The 20,822-nt window shown below is 45.7% G+C and overlaps 1 protein-coding gene across 1 annotated transcript in view; it reads left to right on the forward strand.

The window, feature by feature from the left end:
- The window catches only part of CAPN13 (calpain 13), a 42,655-nt gene extending 23,147 nt beyond the window's left edge, over window positions 1-19,508 (forward strand). Inside the window, 11 exon segments of the mRNA XM_066314379.1 lie at window positions 1,148-1,293; window positions 4,317-4,477; window positions 6,042-6,078; window positions 7,624-7,686; window positions 8,634-8,691; window positions 9,224-9,291; window positions 10,842-10,910; window positions 11,893-11,971; window positions 15,407-15,523; window positions 17,859-17,914; window positions 19,449-19,508. Of these exon segments, the coding sequence (XP_066170476.1) occupies window positions 1,148-1,293; window positions 4,317-4,477; window positions 6,042-6,078; window positions 7,624-7,686; window positions 8,634-8,691; window positions 9,224-9,291; window positions 10,842-10,910; window positions 11,893-11,971; window positions 15,407-15,523; window positions 17,859-17,914; window positions 19,449-19,475 (881 nt within the window). The 3' untranslated portion in view covers window positions 19,476-19,508.
- The last annotated feature ends 1,314 nt before the right edge of the window (window positions 19,509-20,822 follow it).

Below are 20,822 nucleotides of genomic sequence, written 5' to 3' on the forward strand. Positions count from 1 at the left end.
GTTGATTTTACAGAGCAAAAAGTACTCTGGAATTAAATGGATATGGAATGAAAAAATTGTTCTACAAAGCTCTATTTTTTAAGGTAAAAAGATCTTTGGGCTGATACAGCCAGTGGCTTTACTGCCTGTGCAAGAAGTCTTCTGGCATTGTAAGCTGCAATCAGTAGTAGTATAATTTTAGACTTTTATCTTATCTCATCTCACATTTTTTTACAGCTGTATCAGTGTTTGGGCTTTGTGTTTTTAATCTAGGGTGGTAGTATCTGATCAGTGAAGAGGCTTCTTTTTTTTCTCAAATGATGCTCCTTGACTTAGCAGCAAACAGGTTTTGGCTTACAGATTCCAGGCTCCTGCTCCTAACCTGATCACCAGGTCTCAAGGTGTGATAACAAAGCAATGCCTGTGCTGCTGCACACCACAGTCACTGGGGCTGAACTGAGGCTGTGCAGGCAGAGCCGTTTTCCTTGGACCTGTGTTTTCCAACAGCCCCCTAGTAAAATCCCTGTCCAGGTACAATCGATCTAATTTGCAACTTTCAAGGCCATGCAACACAACGATCTGGCTTAAATTCTACTCTGCTGCCATCTCAGTCCCTTTTCCCCAGTTTGGGCACTTCATTGCCTTTTTTTTTTTTCAATCAGGAATGCTTCCTGCTAGCCAAAGCCTTGGCCAAGAAGCAGCTGTTTCTCTCTGGTACTCGACATTCTGTCTGTCATCACACACATTAGTAGGAGGGAAACAGAGAATAGCTTTGCATCATTTTGTCCTTTTCTATGTGTTACCATCTCAAAGCCACAATCCTTTTTCAGCTCAGTCTCTGGGTCAGGTGCCTGGTTAAGAGCCACTGCTTTTCTGCTGCTGGGAAAGTCTGCCATGTAGGTGAAGCAGATGTAGGGGGGTTGAGAAATCCACACGACTTCCATGACTTTGCCAGAGATTTCTAAAATGATAAATGTTCAATTAGTTTACCTCCAGATGCCTCAACTTCTAGCACTGGTGTGGAGACTACAGTGCTCTGTTGTATTGGAGGGATCTTGGAGCAGTGGCTGTCTGTTTCTCTGGGCCCAGGCAATCGAGATCTTACACTGTAGGCTGCTGCAGGAACATCTCTGTGCCTACTGTTAACCTATTAACACTTTCTCAGCAGGTGCAGCTTCAACAAACCCTCAGTATTTTTTCAAAGTGCTAGATCATGACCCCAAAACCTATAATGTAGCAATTTCACTCATGCAAAAACATGCTGAGCATGCGCAGGACGGAAAAAACCTGAAGATTGGCTTTTTCATCACCACGGTAAGCACAATCTGAAATCATGTAGGCCCTGTTGTTCTCTGTGGCTTATTTTACACGTGTGTGGGAATGACAGACTGAACTGATTTTTGATCTGTTAAAAAGTCAGTATGTGGTGTGAATTTCTGGATGCCTTCTATTGTGGAAACTCAGAGTAAAAAGAGAGTTAAGCAGGCTTAGTTTCTCTTATTTATGTCTCAAGGAACCAAGGTGGCACTTTTAGTTCTGTAGCATCCCAGAATAGCCCTGGGAAACTCAGGGAGTGCCTGGGTTAGAAGATGTGCCAGGGCGATATCCTCTGTCCCAGCAGCACTGGTGACATGCCCTGCTGGCTGGGCACAAGGCATGACAGCCAGCATCAGCCCCAGCCCTCCAGCAGCACTCCAGGTATGGAAGGGAAGCAGACAGTCCCTCATTCCCCAAAGTGGGCCTGTCTTACTCATCCTCCTGTCTTCTGTCTGAAAAGCCACACACAGAACACATGAGAGCCTTTGCACAAGTGAGACCAGTGTAGAGGAAATCCACTCAGCAACCTGGGACTTCCACTACAATTTCTCTGGGTTTGTTTTTCTTGGTCAGTGTCCAGAGAGGTGCCTTTTCACGCTGTTCTCAGAGCATTACCAGGCTTACTGAAAGCACTGTTGCTGGTGTGGATGGATGCTAACCTTTCCCAAAGTATTTCTGTTGTTGGCTGATGACTGTGGGAGGCTATTGTTCTCAGTCCAAAGACTAAAAAGGAAGAAAGGATTGTTGTAACCCTAATTTTTCCTCATTCTCCTCATTACTGGAGAGGTTTGCCCTAGTCCCAGACTTTAAATAATTGATGCCATAAGTTTAACAGCTCTTCATAAAGGAAGAGCATGGCTTTGTAGCTCATAAAAAAGTGTGTTTGAGAAATAAAAGATGGTATTAAAAGGGCATCCCTTGAGCAAGTGGAGCTCACTATCCCTTGGGAGGATATCCTCTGTCCTGTGCAGGTATCAAGCCTGCAGGACTCCATCAGACCAGCTGTGCCACTCAGAAAGAGCTGCTGCTCCTGGTAAATGGGGAATTGCTCCTTCCAGCATCCCCAAAAGTCACCAGACATGGAGGTCTCTGTGTGCTCTTGCATGATGCATGCCCACCCTCATTAGTTACCCATTTTAACAGAAGTGACCTTCCCTGAGAGGTGATGATATAGGTCTTGTTCCCTCAAAAAAGGGTTATTTAATCAGGAAGCAGACTAGGAGACAGATTTTCTCTATTCTTGCTTTATATTTAAAGTTTTTTCATCTCCTCCAGTTGATGCTCAGGTGTGTTTTCCCTCTCTTGGTATGAGATGGATCAAGGATGAATGAACCTCAGTGAGTTTGTCAAGCCTGTGTGACAAGCCTCTGTGGGCTGTCAGCCCATGGCTCACCTCAGGCTCAGGTCACTTGGGTTTCTGACCTTATGAGTGACCTCCCACACAGGAGCTGAAGGGGAAGGCCAGAACAGAGCATTACTGGAGGCACCAGGATTACTGTGCAGCACCTGGGCAGTGAGGGTTTTGACAGAGCAGTTTTGCTGCTCTGTCACACCATGGCTTTTATTAGTATAATCATATTGGTGCATATTCACACAGAGGATTATACAGAAAACCTTCCCTCACAGACACACACTAAGTGTTTAATATGAGAGCTGCTCTACCAGCTCTTCACAGCCTGGTGTCCTGTCCTGGTATCAGCAGAAGCAAAGTCCAGGAGCTAAAACCAGAGCGGGTGTTAGTGCCATTGTCTCAGTTTATTTCCCAGTATTCAGCCTCAGTGCCTGAGGGCAGTCAGAGCATCTTTGGGTAAAAGTTTACAAGGGCTTTCTTTGCATAAGGTGAGTGCAGTTGGCAGTGGCTTCACTCTTCTTCCCTGATCTGATTTCTCTGCCATGGCTAATTAGCAGCATCATCTGTTGTTCGGTACCTTTTGAGATGCATCAAATTGTTGCTGTGAAGTAAAAGGAGTATTATCCCTTGGCAGGATGAGAGGAGAATGCAGTGCAGGCAAGGATGCAAACCAGAATGGACGTATCTGATAGCTCTAGGAAGCCTTTGATTAAATATAGACGTGGAACACTAATACATGGCTGTGAGGGAAGTTTAATGTTGTGTGATAGAGCTGAGAAATGCATAGAGGCTGATTCTTATCTCACACCGGTTTTGATTCCACTGAGATATTAATCTGCTTCTGCTTTTTACCAGAAGGAATGTGGAATAAGGCTCAAAAGTGGGGGAAAAAAGTATTACACCATTTATTTCTTCACAGCACTGTCCATTTCTATCTGCTCAAGATCTGACCCATAATACTTGGCAGTCTGTGTATCTCCCAGCCATCTGTAACAGTAGTCATCCTAATTTTTTTTCCCCTTCCAAAATAGCAGTTTTATGTTATTGTCTCCCAAAGGCATGGCTCATAAATAACTCTGCCACGCTGTATAACCATTCTAAATGGAATTTATACACGCTGATATATTTTGGGGAATATGTTAAGGAAGGGGTTTTTATTATGCTATCTTTACATGTCATCATAGTAATAGCTGTTGCATTGTATTTGCTTCATCTCAGCAAAAAAATACTTGAATAACAGATGAAAGATCAGAATACTCAGCTTTCTTGTGACACTGGTTTGGGATTCTTGAAGCATTGTCATCTGGGTGACGTGCTTAGAGGGCTCTCTGACCTCTTTGAGTCACAGAAGATTTCAGGGAATTTTTCAGTAATATGATTCCTTTGTGAACCCTGCTTAATGTTAATTGAAGTTCTCTTCAAATCTCCTTACATTTATTTTGGCTTCTGGTTTTTTTTTTTCAGTTTATCTACCTTTGAGCAACTTTGATATGTCCTTGAAAAAACTCTGTCCCCTGCATAGGCTTTTCAGGCCGAACTGGGGAGGTTGAGGCCATGATAGGTGCAGTGTGTATTCAGAGAGGTGTGGGGTTGGAAGGCTGCTGTGAGTGTGCTTTCTGATTTACTTGGGTTCCTAACAGGAAGATAGCCAGCTGTATTTCTCTTTCAGGAGAACTCCAGGGTTCTGAAGCAAATCTTTATCCGGACTCGAGATGTGACCAGCTACTTTATCTTGAGCCCAGGAACCTATGCCATTGTTCCTGCTGCAACAGACGACCAAAAATTCGAATTTCTCTTACGGATTTTCATAAAGAATCATGACTACAATGAGTAAGATAATTTGCACTCCTTAAAGGCCCCAGACTCGCAGTGTGCCAGGAATTAACTATTTAATGTCAAGATAACTGATGTGGCAATTTGCTTTTAGTGTATCCTTGGAGGGTGGGGAAGGCACAGAGGAGTGTAAAGCACATGTTGAGAGGGATCAGGTGTACAGCCAGCTGCACAAGGGGGACCACTGCAGGGCAGGGCAGGAGCCCTTCTGCAGCCACCAAGGGTCTCAGCTTTGGTACAAAGAGCCACACAAGGGAGCAATAATTGTGAGATATGTCCTCTACCCCTGATTCTGGGGACATTTCTCTTTGCTGAAAGGAGGATTTGGGAGCTTGTTTTCTCTAATTCTTAACAGCTGTTTGGTAGTTTTTCACATTCCTCTGGCTGGATGCCAGATGGATCACATCCCATTCTGCTCAGAGTGGGACCTGGAGAAGCTAAGGGCAGTGAAAGGCCTTGATCCTTTCACTCAGCCCCCTCATAGACAGGGCTCCCTGTGGGCATGAGAGCCACCTTGAAGATAAGTTTGGTGGCAAAACGGTATCTGAGTTCATGCAAAGGCAGCTATTACCACAGACACACATTCACATGACCACGTGAATATTTGGGTGTGGTTTACTCCAGGTAAGCAAGCTTTGAGCCCCAGCATTCAGCCTCACCGAAGGACCTGCAATCATCCCCTGTGCAGTGCCTTCCCTTCAGCAGGATTTAGAGGGGATGTGATTGCAGCTCTTACCTCACTGGCCCATATCTTTATAATGAGATTGCTTTCCAGGCTTTGGCCCCTGACAAAAATACCCCAGAACCAACTGAGGCAACTCCTGAGTTATGGAAAGCAAACACAAAGAGTCTGTGCTGTGGGCTGGACTGCCTTCAGCAGGGTGAGTCATGTGTGAGACAGCTCAGCCTTGGAAGTGAGCTTTTCAGGAGAGCCTCTGACCCTCACAGACCTTCCTGAGCTAGGCCAAGTGTGGAGATGACCTTCCAGTGTGTCTTTGCAGCACTTACCTACACAGATGTTATAAAAATAGAGCCTGGCTCGTCTAATTTCTCTACCGAAAGCAAAACTCAAGTACTGAATGTAGCTGCTAAGTGTATCTTAGAAATGGTGACCCTGGCCCAGTTTCAGGCAGTCTGCAGACATTTAGATGTTGCCTTTTAATAGCCTGGATGCTGTTTTTATTCCTGACTGTTAAGCTGAGCAAAGAGAAAGGAGGTGAAAAATTTCTGTGGCTCAAAGCAGGGTATCCTGCGTGGTGAGGTTAGTCCTGGCATGCTCAGGGTGACACAAGCTGCCCTTTCTCTGCAGAGCTGGCCTGGGGAAGGCAGTGGCCCCAGAGCAGCTGGAGACTCAGACCTGTCTGTGCCTGTTTGCACAGAGAGAGGCAGGACTGGTGCAGCAGCCTTGTCTGAACTGGGCTGGGCCATGTGTGCTGGGCATCTTGTGGGGCTGTGGGCTGGCTGAGTGCTGCTGGTGGTGCCTGCCTTCCACCATGGCTGCAAATCAATGCTCTGGAAAGGCCTCCTTACTCCCGGTTTGATTCTTGTAACTCTTTTCTAGGAACCCAAACTCCTCGACCAGCCTGGTGCTGCCAATGGTAAGAGTCTGAAAACTGCTGTAGGTCCTGGTGGTGATCATTTGGTCATGTTTACTGACTCCTCTTCATCTGTTCTTTTCTCCCTTTACCACCCACTACTGTCCCAGAATTTGACTCTGGCACCCTGCAACCTTGCTGGGACGGCAGGACACCTCTCTGGAGAGAATGAGTGACAACAAAGCTCTTCCTCTTCTCATATGTCTTTATTCAGAGCCTGATTTTTGTCAGCCTGTCCATGTGTCCTTTTCACCTCATCATCTTGAACATTTTGACAACCCAAATGTAGGATGGGAGAGACCACTTAAAAACTTCTAAATTCTTTCAGTGTCTGTAAAATGGGTATATATATACGAGAGAGAGAGAGTGAAACTTAATTCCTGTGAGTGGGGCTGGACATGCCTTCCCCATGGGAACGATGTAATTTAGGTGCTTGTACCCTATAAAGCACAGGAGTCCATAAGATGAAACTCAAATCAGATTTCTGGTAATTTTCATCAGGATATCTTCAGAGAAAGGGGCATAAAACAAACCGCACTTTGAAACTGGCTGCATCTCTAGTTCAGCCTGCATTTTTGCCTCTCTAGCCCAGCTACTATGCGTTTTTCACTTCTTGCTGTGAGCTGTGCGCATTGCCAGGGCTGGTCCAGTCCCTGCAGGTCCCACCAGCCAAACCCTGCCACTGGGAGGCTGGTATTTACAACCTTCAAAGACACAGATCTTTGAAGCCAGAGGTGTGAAGCTGCTCCATAAGAACAGAAAACTGAGTCCTTGTGATTCATTTTCCACCACAGAATTAAGCCCCATTAGAGGAGTAATGTAAATGGTCACTTTTTATCCCCTTTCACTGACAAACTGTCAGTTTACCTGGCTGCTGTCCTTAGCCAATGTTTTGACTTTCATGAATTGTGGTACCCACAGTTTCTTGCTCCTGTTCAGGTATTTGGGCTTCTTTGGTATGAAGTGTCTCACACAGAGATGAAGACATTGGGTCTTTGGCTTAGATTTTCTTTTCCTGAAAACTTTATAATGTTTCCCCTTAGTGTCTGGTGGATCTTTTCACAGGAAGGTTGAAAAAAATCACTTAAAAATTGAATTTCAGTTGCTCAGGTATAGTCCAAGCTTGTCTTGGGGTTGAGAAGGTCAAGAGAAAGGAAAAGTCAACTCATGCTCTGTATTCTTGGTTCACATAAATCTGCACATGCCCTGAGCAGTGGTCCTAACCAAGGTCCACCAATAAGGATCAGACCTTGTATCTCTATACTCATGAATTGACTTGCTGAATTCCACCCTGGATGTTCTGTCATCTATCTTAGGCCCTGAAGTGTTCTTTCCTGGTTGTACTAGGTGCTAACATCTGAAATATGCTTCTTCCTTCATTGAAGTAGCAGTTGCTCACTCTTAGTCCACTTTATTTTGAGGGTGTGAAAACTGCAGCCTGTGCTGTGCATTCCCTGCCCCTCTAAAGTGCTGTTTGGATTGGCAGACTTTTGCCTCCAGTTGTGTTGTAGCTGAATTATTTATGTCTGCTCTTTGTTCTTGATGCAGGATCTACCAAGACAGAACCAGGACACCTCCTATAAGGCTCTTTTCCTAAAATATGCTAAGCAGGTACCCTCTCTAAAACATATTGTTGAAAAAAAAATATTGAAAAACCACTGGTGGACTTGCAAAAAGAAAAATTTATCTATGATGTTGATACAAATCCATTTAGATTTTTTTTTTTAATGTTGCTCCATCCTCAAGTGGATACCCTGAAAATGGTATAGATTGACCTGCCAAAACCCCCAGAAAAATGGGACATTCAGCTGGGATAGATTGTCTAGTGCCATGTATCAGTGGAATATTGGAGATTTATAGTTGTGCTGGTGATGGGCTTGCAAGTGTACTTTTTTTTTTTTTTTTCCTTTGGTCTGTTTATTTGCTGAAAGCAATTAGAAAGCCTTGGGTAGGCCCCCCCTGTCATCAGCATCATTTCCCGTTTGCCTTCTCAGCACTTGGAAACCAGACATCAGTCAGCCTTGAGTAATTGATTCCTGCTCTTTCAGAGCCAAGCTCTGTGTTCACAGGAGATGCTTTTAATGGTTTAATAAACTGTTATAAAGAACTCCTTGACTTAGTCAAGAGGAAAAAAAATCACTGTCAGAAGTCCCCGCACCATGAACCTCTGGCAGCTAATGGGTATATCAATGGGAGAAGGTGAAAACGAGCACGGGCTGTCAGGGGGTGTCCAGAGGGATGGCTGATGGCAGCCCCCAGGGCAGCAGGGCTCCCTGCCTGCCCTCACAGCTGCCCACCCTCAGCTCCCCATCCCTGCAGAGCAAACCCCATGGTGAGGGCAGTGCCTGTCACTGCCCTGCAGCTGTAGGGGAGGACCTGGGGTGGCCCGGCAGCCTGGAGGGCCTTATGCTCCAGAGGGAGACAGCTGTTGTTCCTTTGATATCTAAACAGAGGTTCTTGGCTGCCACAGTGCCTGAGAAAAAGAAGTTTTGGGCAAAAGTGACACGGGAGAAAACTTTATGCTCACAGACCTCTCTTTGTGTTTTATTTTGCATTAGGACTCAACTATTGATGCCTCGCAGCTGCAACAACTCCTTAATGAAGTGATCATGCAAGGTAAAGCTTTTACAGCCAAACTAATGGTTTTGGTGCTTCCCTATCCCTAGACTAGAGTGAATTGGACATTGGATTTAATGGTGTCCTGATGGTCCTTAAAAAATCCTCATTGTGGCTTACTGCACTGTGGGATCAGAGCATGAGAGGGGCACAGCTGGAGGGCTGGAGCCAACTCAGCCATGCACAAGGCTCGAAGTACTCTCAGGACTTGCTAAATCAGCATAAGTGGCCTTTCTTGTCACTGTCATTTCCCTTATTTCAAGAGGGAAGGGTTTCCATCCCTGGGCAGGGACCGTGCAGAGTGAACTCAAACAGGACACTTGTCCTTGGGGAAGGTAGAGACGTCTGAGATGTGCAGATTCCCTCAGCTTGGCACAGAAGCCTTGCTGCCTTTAGAGAACCTGGACCAGAGCTGGGGCTCTTCAGCTGCGTGAGCCTTCAGCCTGGTGTCCTCCTTCCCTCAGAACGATGGTCTGATGCCTGTCACGGCCCTTGCTCTTGCTAATTCCTTCTGTTTTGTCAATCCTTGCAGATGAAATGACCAGCCTGGGAGGGAGATTCAGCTTTGATTCATGCAGAGGCATTTTGGCTCTGATGGATGTATCCTTTCAGCAGAAGCAATAAACTTCCCTGGTGCTGCCCATCCTTTCCTTGAGTTATGGCTGAGCTGAGCAACCCAGTGTGAGAACCTGCAAGTAAATATTAGCCCCAGTCTCCAATAAATAACTGTCCCAGAGTCCATGCAGGACTTTGCTGTGCATGCCCTGGCTCTGGTGTGTCTGCTGAAAAGTCAGGATCAACCTTCTGCTACCAGCTGACTCTTTGCTCTCGTTTTGCCCTCTCTGGGGCTTGGCTAAGCTTCTGTGGGTGGGGGCCTCAGGCAGAGCTGAGACAAGGAGGCAGGACAGAGTTTAGGCATAGCTCAGCTGCTCTGTGGTGGTTGCACCACGCCAGCCTGGGGTGGCACTGTAGTAGGCTGCCAACAATGCTGGGGTCAGGGACAGAAACTCTGTCACCGCTGAATCCCAGGCACTTGCCTGGAAGGCCATTCCAGTGTGTATTTCCAGCGTATCTTTCCAATTTAACTGAATCACTCAGCCTTTTTACTGTTAACAAGATAACACAAGAAATACATTTCTTGCCATTGTAGAACAAGAGGGCTCCTTGATGAAAACACTCATTCTCCCTTGTGTGTTTTTCCCCCTTGCTTGCTCACTGTCTCTTTTCCTCTATGCCTTGAAAAAACTTTGAGACATTTTCAGACCTTTAAAAACTGCCAGAGAATTAATAAAAATCATCAGAAGTCCCTCTCTCTTTTCCAGATTTCAGCATCTAGCCAGTGAAAGGGACTTTTCCCCCTTTGCAAAGCCTGTCCTGGGATAAGTGGGCACTGTGAATGCACGGCACGTGCAAAGAGCTGACAAAGCCTCTGCTCTGCTGTAATTCAGGATGGATTTTTTATTCTCTGGCCTGCAGACAAGCCATGTACAGTGTGACCTATCCTGGCCTGCAAAGCCAGGATCAGCTTTTTTCACTCAGGTTCTATGATAGTGGCACTTGTCTGCTTGTATTTCACTGGTGATGAGTTTTGCTTTCGGGGAGGTTTCACCATCCTGCCTCAGGGTGGGCACTGTGGGGATCCCGGGTGGGGTGAGGAGAGGGGCAAGCCCACGGACACAGCCTTCATGATGTATTCCTGGGGAATGGCTGCCTCAAAGTGCCTCTGCTGTCTGCCAGAGGGCACCGGGGTCATCTCCTTGTGCTCTTATCTCCTCAGTTCTCCTGGAGGATGCAGGAGGAGCGGATCCTGCGGTGTCTCACGCAGCAGCGAGGCCATGGGCCATGCTCATTCCCAGGGGTGTCCGTGCTCCGGGGCCACATGTCACCGCAGCTTCCCCCGCGCCTAAAGGCGCCTTGTGAACAGGAACCTGCTGCGGCGTGTGAGCACGGGCATGAGCAGCCGTACAACGAGGCAAAGAAGGTGGATTTAAACACAACCGAGGACAGAAAAGCTCTCGGCTTTCTCAGCACGAAGTAGCCGACAGGAGAGGCTGCATCTTAACGTGTTTAAGTTCTTTGGAGGCAGCATCCTTGGCAACAGCCAGGTTTAGCTCTCATTAAGCTCTCGAGATTCTTAACTAAGTGCACAGCTCAACTCGAACGGGAGGCTCACCCTGCAGGAGTTCGGGAGCCTCTGGCGAAGTCTCACTAAGTACCTGGTACGGGGTGTGGGGATGGCTCTCCCTTGGCTGTGGATTCTATGGATTCCGTGGGTTCCGAGGCTTTCCAGCAGCGGGGAGCAGATGCTCCGTGCTCTCAAAGCGCTGCCTGGCAAAGGTTTCTTGCTGAGCGGGTCAGAGTTCCCTCCTCTCACGCAAGGGAGGCAGTGGTGTGTGTAAAGTGCTCCAAATGAGCAGCACAGGCTTTTCCAGCACAGAGAACATTGAGGGGAAAGGTAGAAAGGCCAGTTAGGCTCAGAATCTGATGGAAATCTCCATATCTGTGCCACTACTGGCTGCTTCTTTTTTTTTTTTTTTTTTTTTTTTTTTTTTTTTTTTTTTTTTTTTTTTTTTTTTTTTTTTTAGAAAAGCTTTCTAAGCTGAGATTACTTCTTCAACAGAGTCATCTGAAAAATGTCATTTCCTCATTTCTGCAGTTTCTAGGGGAAATGTATAGGATCTGATGAAAGCTTGTCTGGGAGAAATGTTTCTGCTCCAGGAGAAGTGCTGGAAGCAGTGACATAGTATTTAGGGTCCCACCTAAATTCTTCAGGGCATGCATGGAAGCTTCTCTGTGGCAGGGCCCTCTCCCTCAGTCTTGGTGCAGGACAGGAGGGTTTCCTCCAGGCTCAGGTTTGTGTGGGCTCTGATTTGTTCCAGCCCTTTTGAGATGGTCTGAGACCACCTAGCTCCCCACCTAGATAGGGGTGCTCTTCCCACTGACAGCACCTCAAACGTGGCTTGTGGTGTGTTAGGAAAGCAAAAGGCTTCTGCCCACCCCAAACTGCGAGATTTCTTACACAGTCACATTTTGTCAGAGCCTTCTGAAAGTGGGTCTCCCTTGTCACAGCCACCCCATCTCACCTGCTCAACTTCCTTGCGGCCTATTCATTAAGAGAGGAGAACATGTGTAACTGGTTGTAGTACTAAATGTGGGGTGTGCTGGTCAAGGCTTGAAATCTACCTTTGCACTGTTTTTTAGGATATCTTCATCAAGGAAGACAGAAACCATTCTGGATTTCTGGATATTGCTGAGCTGAAGAATGCTATACAGGCGGCAGGTACGCCCAGAGGTGCTGAGTACCTCCCTTTCTTTTCCTAGGGGCAGTGAAGAAAAGGATGAGAAAGAAAAAAATACTTTTAGGGAGAAAGTGGCTTGGATTTCACAGAGATGCCAGTTAGATCAGAGCTCTGCTGAGAGGTCTGTGCTGGGGAGCCAGCACAGGGATGCAAAGAAGTGCAGTGCTGGGGAGGTGATGGATGGAACACCCAGTAGAGGAGAGGAGAAAGGAAGAGTGGATTCTTGCACCTGCCTCAGTTGCTGCAGTTTCTCTCCAGGGCAGTGACTAAGTCTAGAAGGGAAACCACACCGACAGGCATTTATTTAGTTTGCACTGACCTCTGTTGGCTACCGAGTGCTGAAACTCTCAGTGAGAGCACGGGTTGAAGCATTTTAGCAGAGTCGTCTCAACGGAGACTTTATGCGTGCAGCACCTCTCCAACACAGCGATCCCCTTTTAACTGTGCAGTAGAGAAACTCCGATTTGGCTGTCTGGAGCTCAGAGGGGTGCTGTCCCAGGAGAAGCTGGTGCAGGATTGCTAACCCTGCAAGCCATCAGCTGGGGGGAATGCATGTTTAACTTTTTTGCTGTTGAGAGCTGGGTGAAGCATCAGCATCAGTCTGAGAAGTGCAGCACTGATGTGCCAAATGTCAGAGGAGAAGTTACCAGGGCCATTCTGTGAGAAAGATGCTAAAGTGTAAAACTGGGAAGAAAACTGTACATGGAAGAGTCCTGTCAGCCAAAAGAGTGCAGCTGTTTGAAGGGATAAAAAGACACTGTTAAATGGCAAATTCAATACATGTTTGGCTACAAGTAGTTCTGAGTGGGGAAGAAAATTACAGGCTCATTCTTGCTGCCCTCTGAGCCAGGCATCTGCAGTCGAATCTGACTTGGCAATGGGATGATCCCTGTCCTGGCTTCTGAGGAGGAACCCCCAAATGTGGGGAGTGGGATTTGGGATCTTGGTGCTTGGTGCATTTGGGATCTTGGTGCTACCTCTGGAGATGGTATTAATGTGTCTAAATCCAGCTCCTAGCCAGCTGTTCCCTGAAGTGTTCAGTACTTTCCCCAACAAAACACTGCAGTGTATGCTTAATTTTCACTGTTTTCCTAATGCTTCCAATAAAAATAATGGATCAGAGTGAAGCAGGCCAGCTGCATTAACAGCAGTGCTGCCCTGAAATGCAGCGGCATTGGCCTGATGTATTTACAAACTCCTCTTTGGCAACAGTAAATTATTCAAAATAATTTTTGTAAGTATCATTATATTTATAAATATGGGAAACATCAAGTCAGTAATTAAAAGCTTGGCTAAAATCAGAAGGAGGAATACAGCAGATGGAAGATTTGGGGAGCAGTCTTAAAAATCAGCTGAAAAGTCTTGGGAACAGAGGAGATTGACCCTTCCATCTTGTTGATGAGGTTAATTGAGAGACATTGCCAAGTGAGCAGATTTCAGAGCGAGTGTATCCCAGACTGACCATACCAAATTGTTGGTGTTTGACTCGTGTAAGAGTTGACTGTAGCATCCCATAAGCAATATTTGCTGGAATCTGCTCTCTGGAGAGAGCTTGATTGAATTCCCACTGTCTTCAAAAGGTTAAAAATAGAATTCATTGCCTCACTGCTACAGGGGTTTAAAACCAGACTCAAAGAAGACATTAATTAGATTTATTTTTAGTTACTGTCTTTACCTCCTTTGAAAAGAATATGAAATCAGGTTTACCTTAATTTGAAATGTATCTTAAGCCCAAATGTATTTCCATTCTTTAATTACTCAGCATTGTGTACCTGCTTCCTGCTGGAGGCATCCAGCTAGGCTCATGCAACCAGAATTTGTCAATGGTGGTACTAAACCACTTCCATCGGCTCTCTCTCTCCCTACACAGGTGTAGAGAAGCCATTTCTTTTATTTCTGCTTTTTCAACTAATTTAGCTCCATGATGAGTTCATTTAAAACTGAAAAGTTTAGAGCTGGTTGAAAAAGCAGGAAAGTTACTTCACATCCAGCTGAGCTACTAAAACCTGGAGTGAGCAAATGAGACTTTTCTGAAGTCTCAGAGAAGGCATTAAACCAAAGCTATCAGTCCAGCTCTCTGCAGAAAATTTCCCTTTTGTTTTGCAAATCAGCTTTTAGTGCAAAATATATTTAAATCATTCCTCTTATATACCCAGCACATTTAGGGTAGTTTTATTTAACTAATAAAAGAATCATTCTAAAAAGCAATTTTTGTTCATTCAATTGAATACCAATTTCCATCCAAACAGACTGTGACACAAATACTGAATAATCAGCTAATAAAAAAGAAATGCTCCCTTCACCATTTTCTAATAGAAGAGAAAATGTAAAAATTAAGAATCCCAGCCATGCTATGCAGCATAATAGCCTGAGCATGCAGCATCTGCCTCTTTAGCAGAAAGAGCCAGTGCTATTGTAAATGCTACGCTCAGACTTTTACAGTTATGAGCCAAAGAAAATCACCCTTTTCTTATAGAAAATAAAAGTGAAAAAGGCAAAGCACGATAATACTGGATTAGTTAGCTCAGTGTTTGCAGCTTGCTGACTTAAGCCACAGTGGCAGTCAGTGAGTAAGACCACTTTGGTTTTCCATTACCCTACTGTTGGGGAAGATGAATCAGGGAAACCTTATAAATATGATTGCTTAGCAAAAGATTCTGAAAATATTAAACCTATAATCGAAATAGAAATGAAAGCTTACTTTGAGTTGTAGGATACCGAATCTTAGTTACTATATAACCTGAAAACAATTGCCTGGCTAGCTGAAGGAGAATCCCTGTTGATTGAACAATACCTTTCTCCTGGCTAAGGGATCCTAAGGTCAATGTAGCAAAACAGAAGTCTAAAGAGTAGTTTTTAGAGTTTAAAATATAACACAGTATGGTAATACAGTAGTTCTTATAGGCTGTATGTAGACTCTATAGGATTTTGTGTCTTGTATTGGTTGGTCACTGAAAATTAGAATATTCATCACAAAAGGAGATATAATGTATTGTAACAAAGACCTTGAGCTCTTAACTCTCTTAACTCTTACCTCTCTTCTTAACTCTTACCCTTCCTCTTCCCCCTACTCTCACTCTCCTGCTCTCTTCCCCCTGCCCCCTTGCTCTCTCACTCCCTTCTCTCTCAGCTCTCACCCTGCTGTTCTTTCTCCCTCTCTCTTTGGGACTCCCCTTCAGCCGAGGCTGGTGGCTGAAGGAAGGCCCTTTTACCCACGACCCTTGCAATAAAACCACGTGTTCTAGAATGTACAGGTTGGCAGAATTCCTTGTCCCAGCTGTCCGCGGATTCGCCTACACCCTACCCCGACTCTTAGGCCCAAAGTGGAGGAAAGGCTGTCCGGGGACTCATGGCAGGGCGAGGGGCTGAGGGTGTCCCCAGGGTGTCCCCCTCCCAGCGTGTCTTTCCCTCGGCAGGTCTGGCCACGGACGTGCAGCTGCTGCGGCTGATGATGCTGCGCTACGGCGATGCCGCGGGCAGGATGGGCTGCTCCGACTTCGTGTGCTGCATGCTGCGCCTCGACACCATGAGCCGTGAGTGCCAGCACCCCGGGCACCTGGCTGCACTGCCAGCCTGAGAGCAGGGACAAGGGACGCCACACGAGGTGTCATAATACGTGTCCAACAGCGGGGCTTGGAAGTGACGCACCTGCCCCAAGTCCAGGCAGCTCTTTGGGCAGCCTGTTTGCCAGGAGCTGGATTTATCTATCTCCTGTTCACTGGAGCAACTGGCTGCTAGAGAGCAGTTTAGTGTGCAGTAAAATTCTCTCAGTTTTTTGCTAAGGAGAAAGTCCAGTATCCTCTGTGGATAAACAAACCAGTTCCCTGCCTTGCATCCAGCTATTGTCTGACACTTGAAAGAAGGGAGTGTCTGTAAATGAGCTTTTGCTTGAATGGAAATGAAATTCTGTTTTACAAAATTGTAATTTTTGCTACTCTAATAATAAGCATTTTGACTGGAGATATTGGCAGTTAAATGAAGTCGGCAACTGTGACCCCTGTGCTAGAACATCGCTACAGCAATTTATTTCATCTTTGGAATGAGCTGGGTTTCAACAGTGCATGGAAACGAGTGCTCATTTCTCCCATGTGTTTTTAGCACTGATGTTTAATGGGCCAATAGTGGTCAGCAGATCTGCTTGGATGACACTGCCTAAAATCCCATTTCAAGGGAGTACAGCAGAAGCAGCTCTGAAAGTGTTGTAAAATCAGAGCATGTCCTGATTTTAATGCTTTCATTAAAAACAAAGCTTGTAAACACCCATTTTTTGTGATTATACATGTCACTTGTTGTAGATGAAAGTTTTTATGCCGATATTAGTGCCATAGTATTTTTTTTTATTTAAAAAAAGATCCTTTTACACTTTAAGTGCCAATGTAAAGACAAATCCTTTGTATCCATGTGGAAAGGAGTCTCTAAAAGTTTCATTGCTGTCTGTAATGAGAATCTTAAAATGCTCTCCAGTTTTTCAGTTATCACTTTACAGAGGGTTTAATGTGGAATACATTTCTCAAACTTTTTAGATCATTGCGAATAAGTTTGTTACAGGAGAGGATAAGGGTGCCAAGTGGGAATAAAAGGCAGTCAACCTTTATGATGATGTGAATGCAGCAGGGAAGATAAAATCTGTCCCATTAAATCATTACTCATCCTTTCAAGATAGCCAGAGATGAGACCCAAACCAAAAGCAGGAGCTTCTTTGCAAATTCTATTTAACCGGAGTTAATGAAGCAGTAAAGAGGCACTTACCTCTGCCCAGAGGAGGTAATTTCAGCGCTGCCACTTTTTCCTGAAAAGACTGCTGGGTGCAAGCCCAGCCCTGCAAATGCAGCCTTGTCAAGGGACTGGGCACAACACGAGGATTTCCTAGTTCCGTGCCTTTCTTCAGGCTGGATGTGCCACTTTTCCTCCCTGCTCTGGGCCATACAGGTAGCTCTGGTGGCCTCCTAAGGGGCAGATGAGCAGTGAGCCCTTGTGCCCTGTTCCTACCCTCTCCAGCAGCCTTTTTGCTAAGGCTGGGCAGGTTTCAAAACATCTGTAACCTTACAAAGTCTTTTCCATTCAGGGTGGGAAACTTCAAGCTCCCAGAGAAATATGTTATTCAAGGACAGACAGACTTAAATTTGTTTCCACTTTTTATTACTGTTTATAACAGCACATTTCTAGGAGAAAAGCAATTTTTTAAATAAATAAAACCCCTCAAAATACTATGTTTTGAGTTTATCCAAACACTTGGGTTTGAAGGCTTCTCCTAGACATACTGCAGTATAAATATGCACATAGAATAACAATATTTGAATGGATTTAAATTTTTTGATGGCAAAGTGTTCTGTCAAAAAAACTTTCAGCAATGTTAATTTCAAACTCTAGCTGAATAACAGCAGTATCTGCATTTATATTCCCTGCAAAAAGCTTGCAAGGCATACTAATGACTTCAAGAAAATCACTTTCTTAGGGCACACTGTGATCACTCTCTGCCAGGGAGGATGGAAAAGGACCAACAGAAAGTTTCCCTGTGGGAAGATGTGTTTCATTAGTTCACCATCCTCCTGTCAGTCTTCAGGCAGGAAAACAATTGAAACAAATTGTGAGAGGAGATGAAAGCAGCTACATTGAGCAGTCCCTGTCCCTACACTTCTGCCAAATTCTGGCCCCAAAACTGGGATGCCTTCCCAGGCTGTGATCCAAGGGCCAAGGCAGAAGGGATACCCAGCACAGAAATGAGATGTGGCCAGGCAAGACACCTGAGCCAGGAAGAGCATCCCAGCACAAGGATTGCAGCTTTGCTCCTCAGCTGCCACAGCCTTATGTCTGCATTGTGTTCTTTCTTCTTCCTTGTGAAATGAGGTTTTTTTGTTCTGCCCTTAGATGCATTCCAAAACTTAGCAGAAGGCGGGTCACAAATTTTGATGACGGCGATGGAGGTAAGAATGCTCCTTCTTTCTCTTCTCTTCTCTTCTCTTCTCTTCTCTTCTCTTCTCTTCTCTTCTCTTCTCTTCTCTTCTCTTCTCTTCTCTTCTCTTCTCTTCTCTTCTCTTCTCTTCTCTTTCTCTTCTCTTCTCTTCTCTTCTCTTCTCTTCTCTTCTCTTCTCTTCTCTTCTCTTCCTTCCCTTCCCTTCCCTTCCCTTCCCTTCCCTTCCCTTCCCTTCCCTTCCCTTCCCTTCCCTTCCCTTCCCTTCCCTTCCCTTCCCTTCCCTTCCCTTCCCTTCCCTTCCCTTCCCTTCCCTCCCCTCCCCTCCCCTCCCCTCCCCTCCCCTCCCCTCCCCTCCCCTCCCCTCCCCTCCCCTACCCTCCCCTCCCCTCCCCTTCCCTCCCCTCCCTTTCCCTCCCCTACCCTCCCCTCCCCTCCCTTCCCCTCCCCTCCCGTCCCTTCCCTTCCCTTCCCTTCCCTTCCCTTCCCTTCCCTTCCCTTCTCTTCTCTTCTCTTCTCTTCTCTTCTCTTCTCTTCTCTCCAGCTCCAAAGTGGGACTACATGTTAGCAGAAGGGTGAAGTTAAGGATGATGTGTGATGTATGTTGCTAGGCTTTCGTCCTAGCAAAGAGGGGTGGAGGTTTTGCCTGGCTGGAAGTACATCCTGTGTGGGAGGTGATTCCCTGGGCTTCTCTGGCCCCTCTGGTGCACAGCTCAGAGGTGGCCATCCCTGGCCAAGGCATGAAGTCTTCCCTTACTGACACCAGCCTGTCATTGCTGGAAACATTGCTCAAAGTGACTTTGAGGGAGTGACAAAAAAATTAAATAAAAAATAAAAAAAATCATGCCCTCATTTCTTACTGCCCCATCTGTTAATCCTGAATTGCAAAACATCTTGGCTTTAAGAAAGAAATAGCAGACAAATGCTTGCTGCTGCTGTTTGTCTTAAAAGCACAGCCTGAAGGATAGCCAGCTGAATGGGGATACATCAGGCTTTTTATCAGCTAGTCTGAAGCAAAAATCCTGCTGTGCTCCATAGTGATATGCCTGAGTACTGCATTTTATCAGTCTGGGGACTGTTATTTGACAACCCAGTGTTTAAAAAGATTTTTTTTAAAGCCTTTACAATCTCACCAGCTCCCGTTTACACTCTGCAGAGCCTCATTGCTTGTTAAATCTGTTTTGCACCAAGGGCAGAGCACAGTTTGCAAGCAGAGGACCTGGACCTATTTTACAGGGTAGTCTGTAGGACAGCCAGGTTCCCAGAATTGCTATCTCTTCCACTTGAAATCAGGCAGATGCCACCCTTTCCCACCAATTGCTCATGCTGCAGCTGCTGCAATAATTTATCATGGAAAACAACATATGGAAAGAGTTTCTGGGTCCAAATTGTAATAAGGGAAAGAGGCAATTCCAAAATCCGTTAACTATCCTGTGCAGTACGAAAGGACTACAGTCACTGGGTCACCCCTGAAGGTCCTGAGACAAGTCTGAAGACTTGGTGTACCATCAGTGCCTAAATGCACCTTTTTTTCTCTTTTTTTCCAGTGGCTGACTCTTGTCATGTACACCTAGAGAGATGCCAGAGGTAAGAAATCTCCTCAGTGCTGACAAGAGGGTGGGGTCCTTGCAGGAAGCTCAGCCTTGGGGTTATGGGGGGTTTTGAGAGAAGAAGCTGTGAGAGGAAGAGGGAAAGAGGTGAGACCTGCAGCATGAGAGGGGCTGCAAAGAGAATTGGATTTGGGGCTGTTTTTTCTAGGGAATTGCTGATGACCTTACCAGTCAAGCAAACCACCAATGGCTCAGCTAGAAACTTGCCCCTCACCTGAGATAATAGATGAGTGAGCAGAACTTATTTTTTTTGTCCTCTGAGGGGTGCAATCACCTCTGCATATCTTACACAGCAGCAAATGTATAGTCAAATAGAGGGTGGGTATACAAAGTAACTTAGATTTCTTGGTCAGTCCGATTTCACATTTTTAACAGAATTATGTGATTGATTTGGTTTACATTTGAACAAGAGTCCCTACCTTGTGCTCCTTCTGATGTTTGCTCCCTTCATGTCAGGCCTAGAGAGGTACTGTTTTCCTCTGGACTTTCCAACTTTGTTGCTTGGTTCTCACGAAACACTCTGCCTTTTCCTGCAAAACTCGTGCTGTTTATACACCTGAGAACCATCTTGGCCATCGTGCCAAGCTCACCCTCTGTGATGCCACTGTGTAAAGTGTTGGTGCTGGTCCCAAACATTTGTCACTGAGGAGAAAGCAGGGAGGAAACCCAATCCTCAGAGAAAACATGCAATGGAGGGGCAGTTGACCCCAGGAATTTGTAAAGCATCTTTGGGCAAAGTCAGACACTTTCCTCATCAGCCTGGTCAAAAAATAGAGTAAAAAACCCAAACCCGTGACATTCTTTGAAATCCATGAACTGCACCCAGATAAGCCTTCCTGTAGACAGGAATTACAATAATAAATAATACATGAACAGCGTCTCTGGTGTCTCACACCCTGTTTCTGAAGGCAGCTTGCATTGGATGCCAGCTTGGATGTGAAGTTGGAAGGGGAAATGTATAACTAGGGTTTAAATTGCACTCTCCCAGGGAGAAACCATGGTAGGTTCAGAGCCAAGGCAGGGATGGCTCCATGTCTTTCACCTTGACCCCAGGACAACATTTGTGCCCTGCTGCTCCTCTCTCTTGGCTCCTGCTTACATCCAGTATGTCCAGCTGGAGCTTCAGCACTCAGCACTGCGATGCCTTCACCCCCTGAGCTCTGCTTGCAAACAGTTGTTTGTTTGAAAGGCTGCTCTTTGCATTCAGAGCTGTGGACAGTGCATTTTGATGTGTTGATGTGTGGAAACAGAATATTCACAACTGTACCCAGCACTTGCACTGCAGACTATCATTAGGTAAATATGAGAAGG

The sequence above is a fragment of the Sylvia atricapilla genome, chromosome 3 (assembly GCF_009819655.1).
Source record: "Sylvia atricapilla isolate bSylAtr1 chromosome 3, bSylAtr1.pri, whole genome shotgun sequence".
Taxonomy (NCBI): Eukaryota; Metazoa; Chordata; class Aves; order Passeriformes; family Sylviidae; genus Sylvia; species Sylvia atricapilla.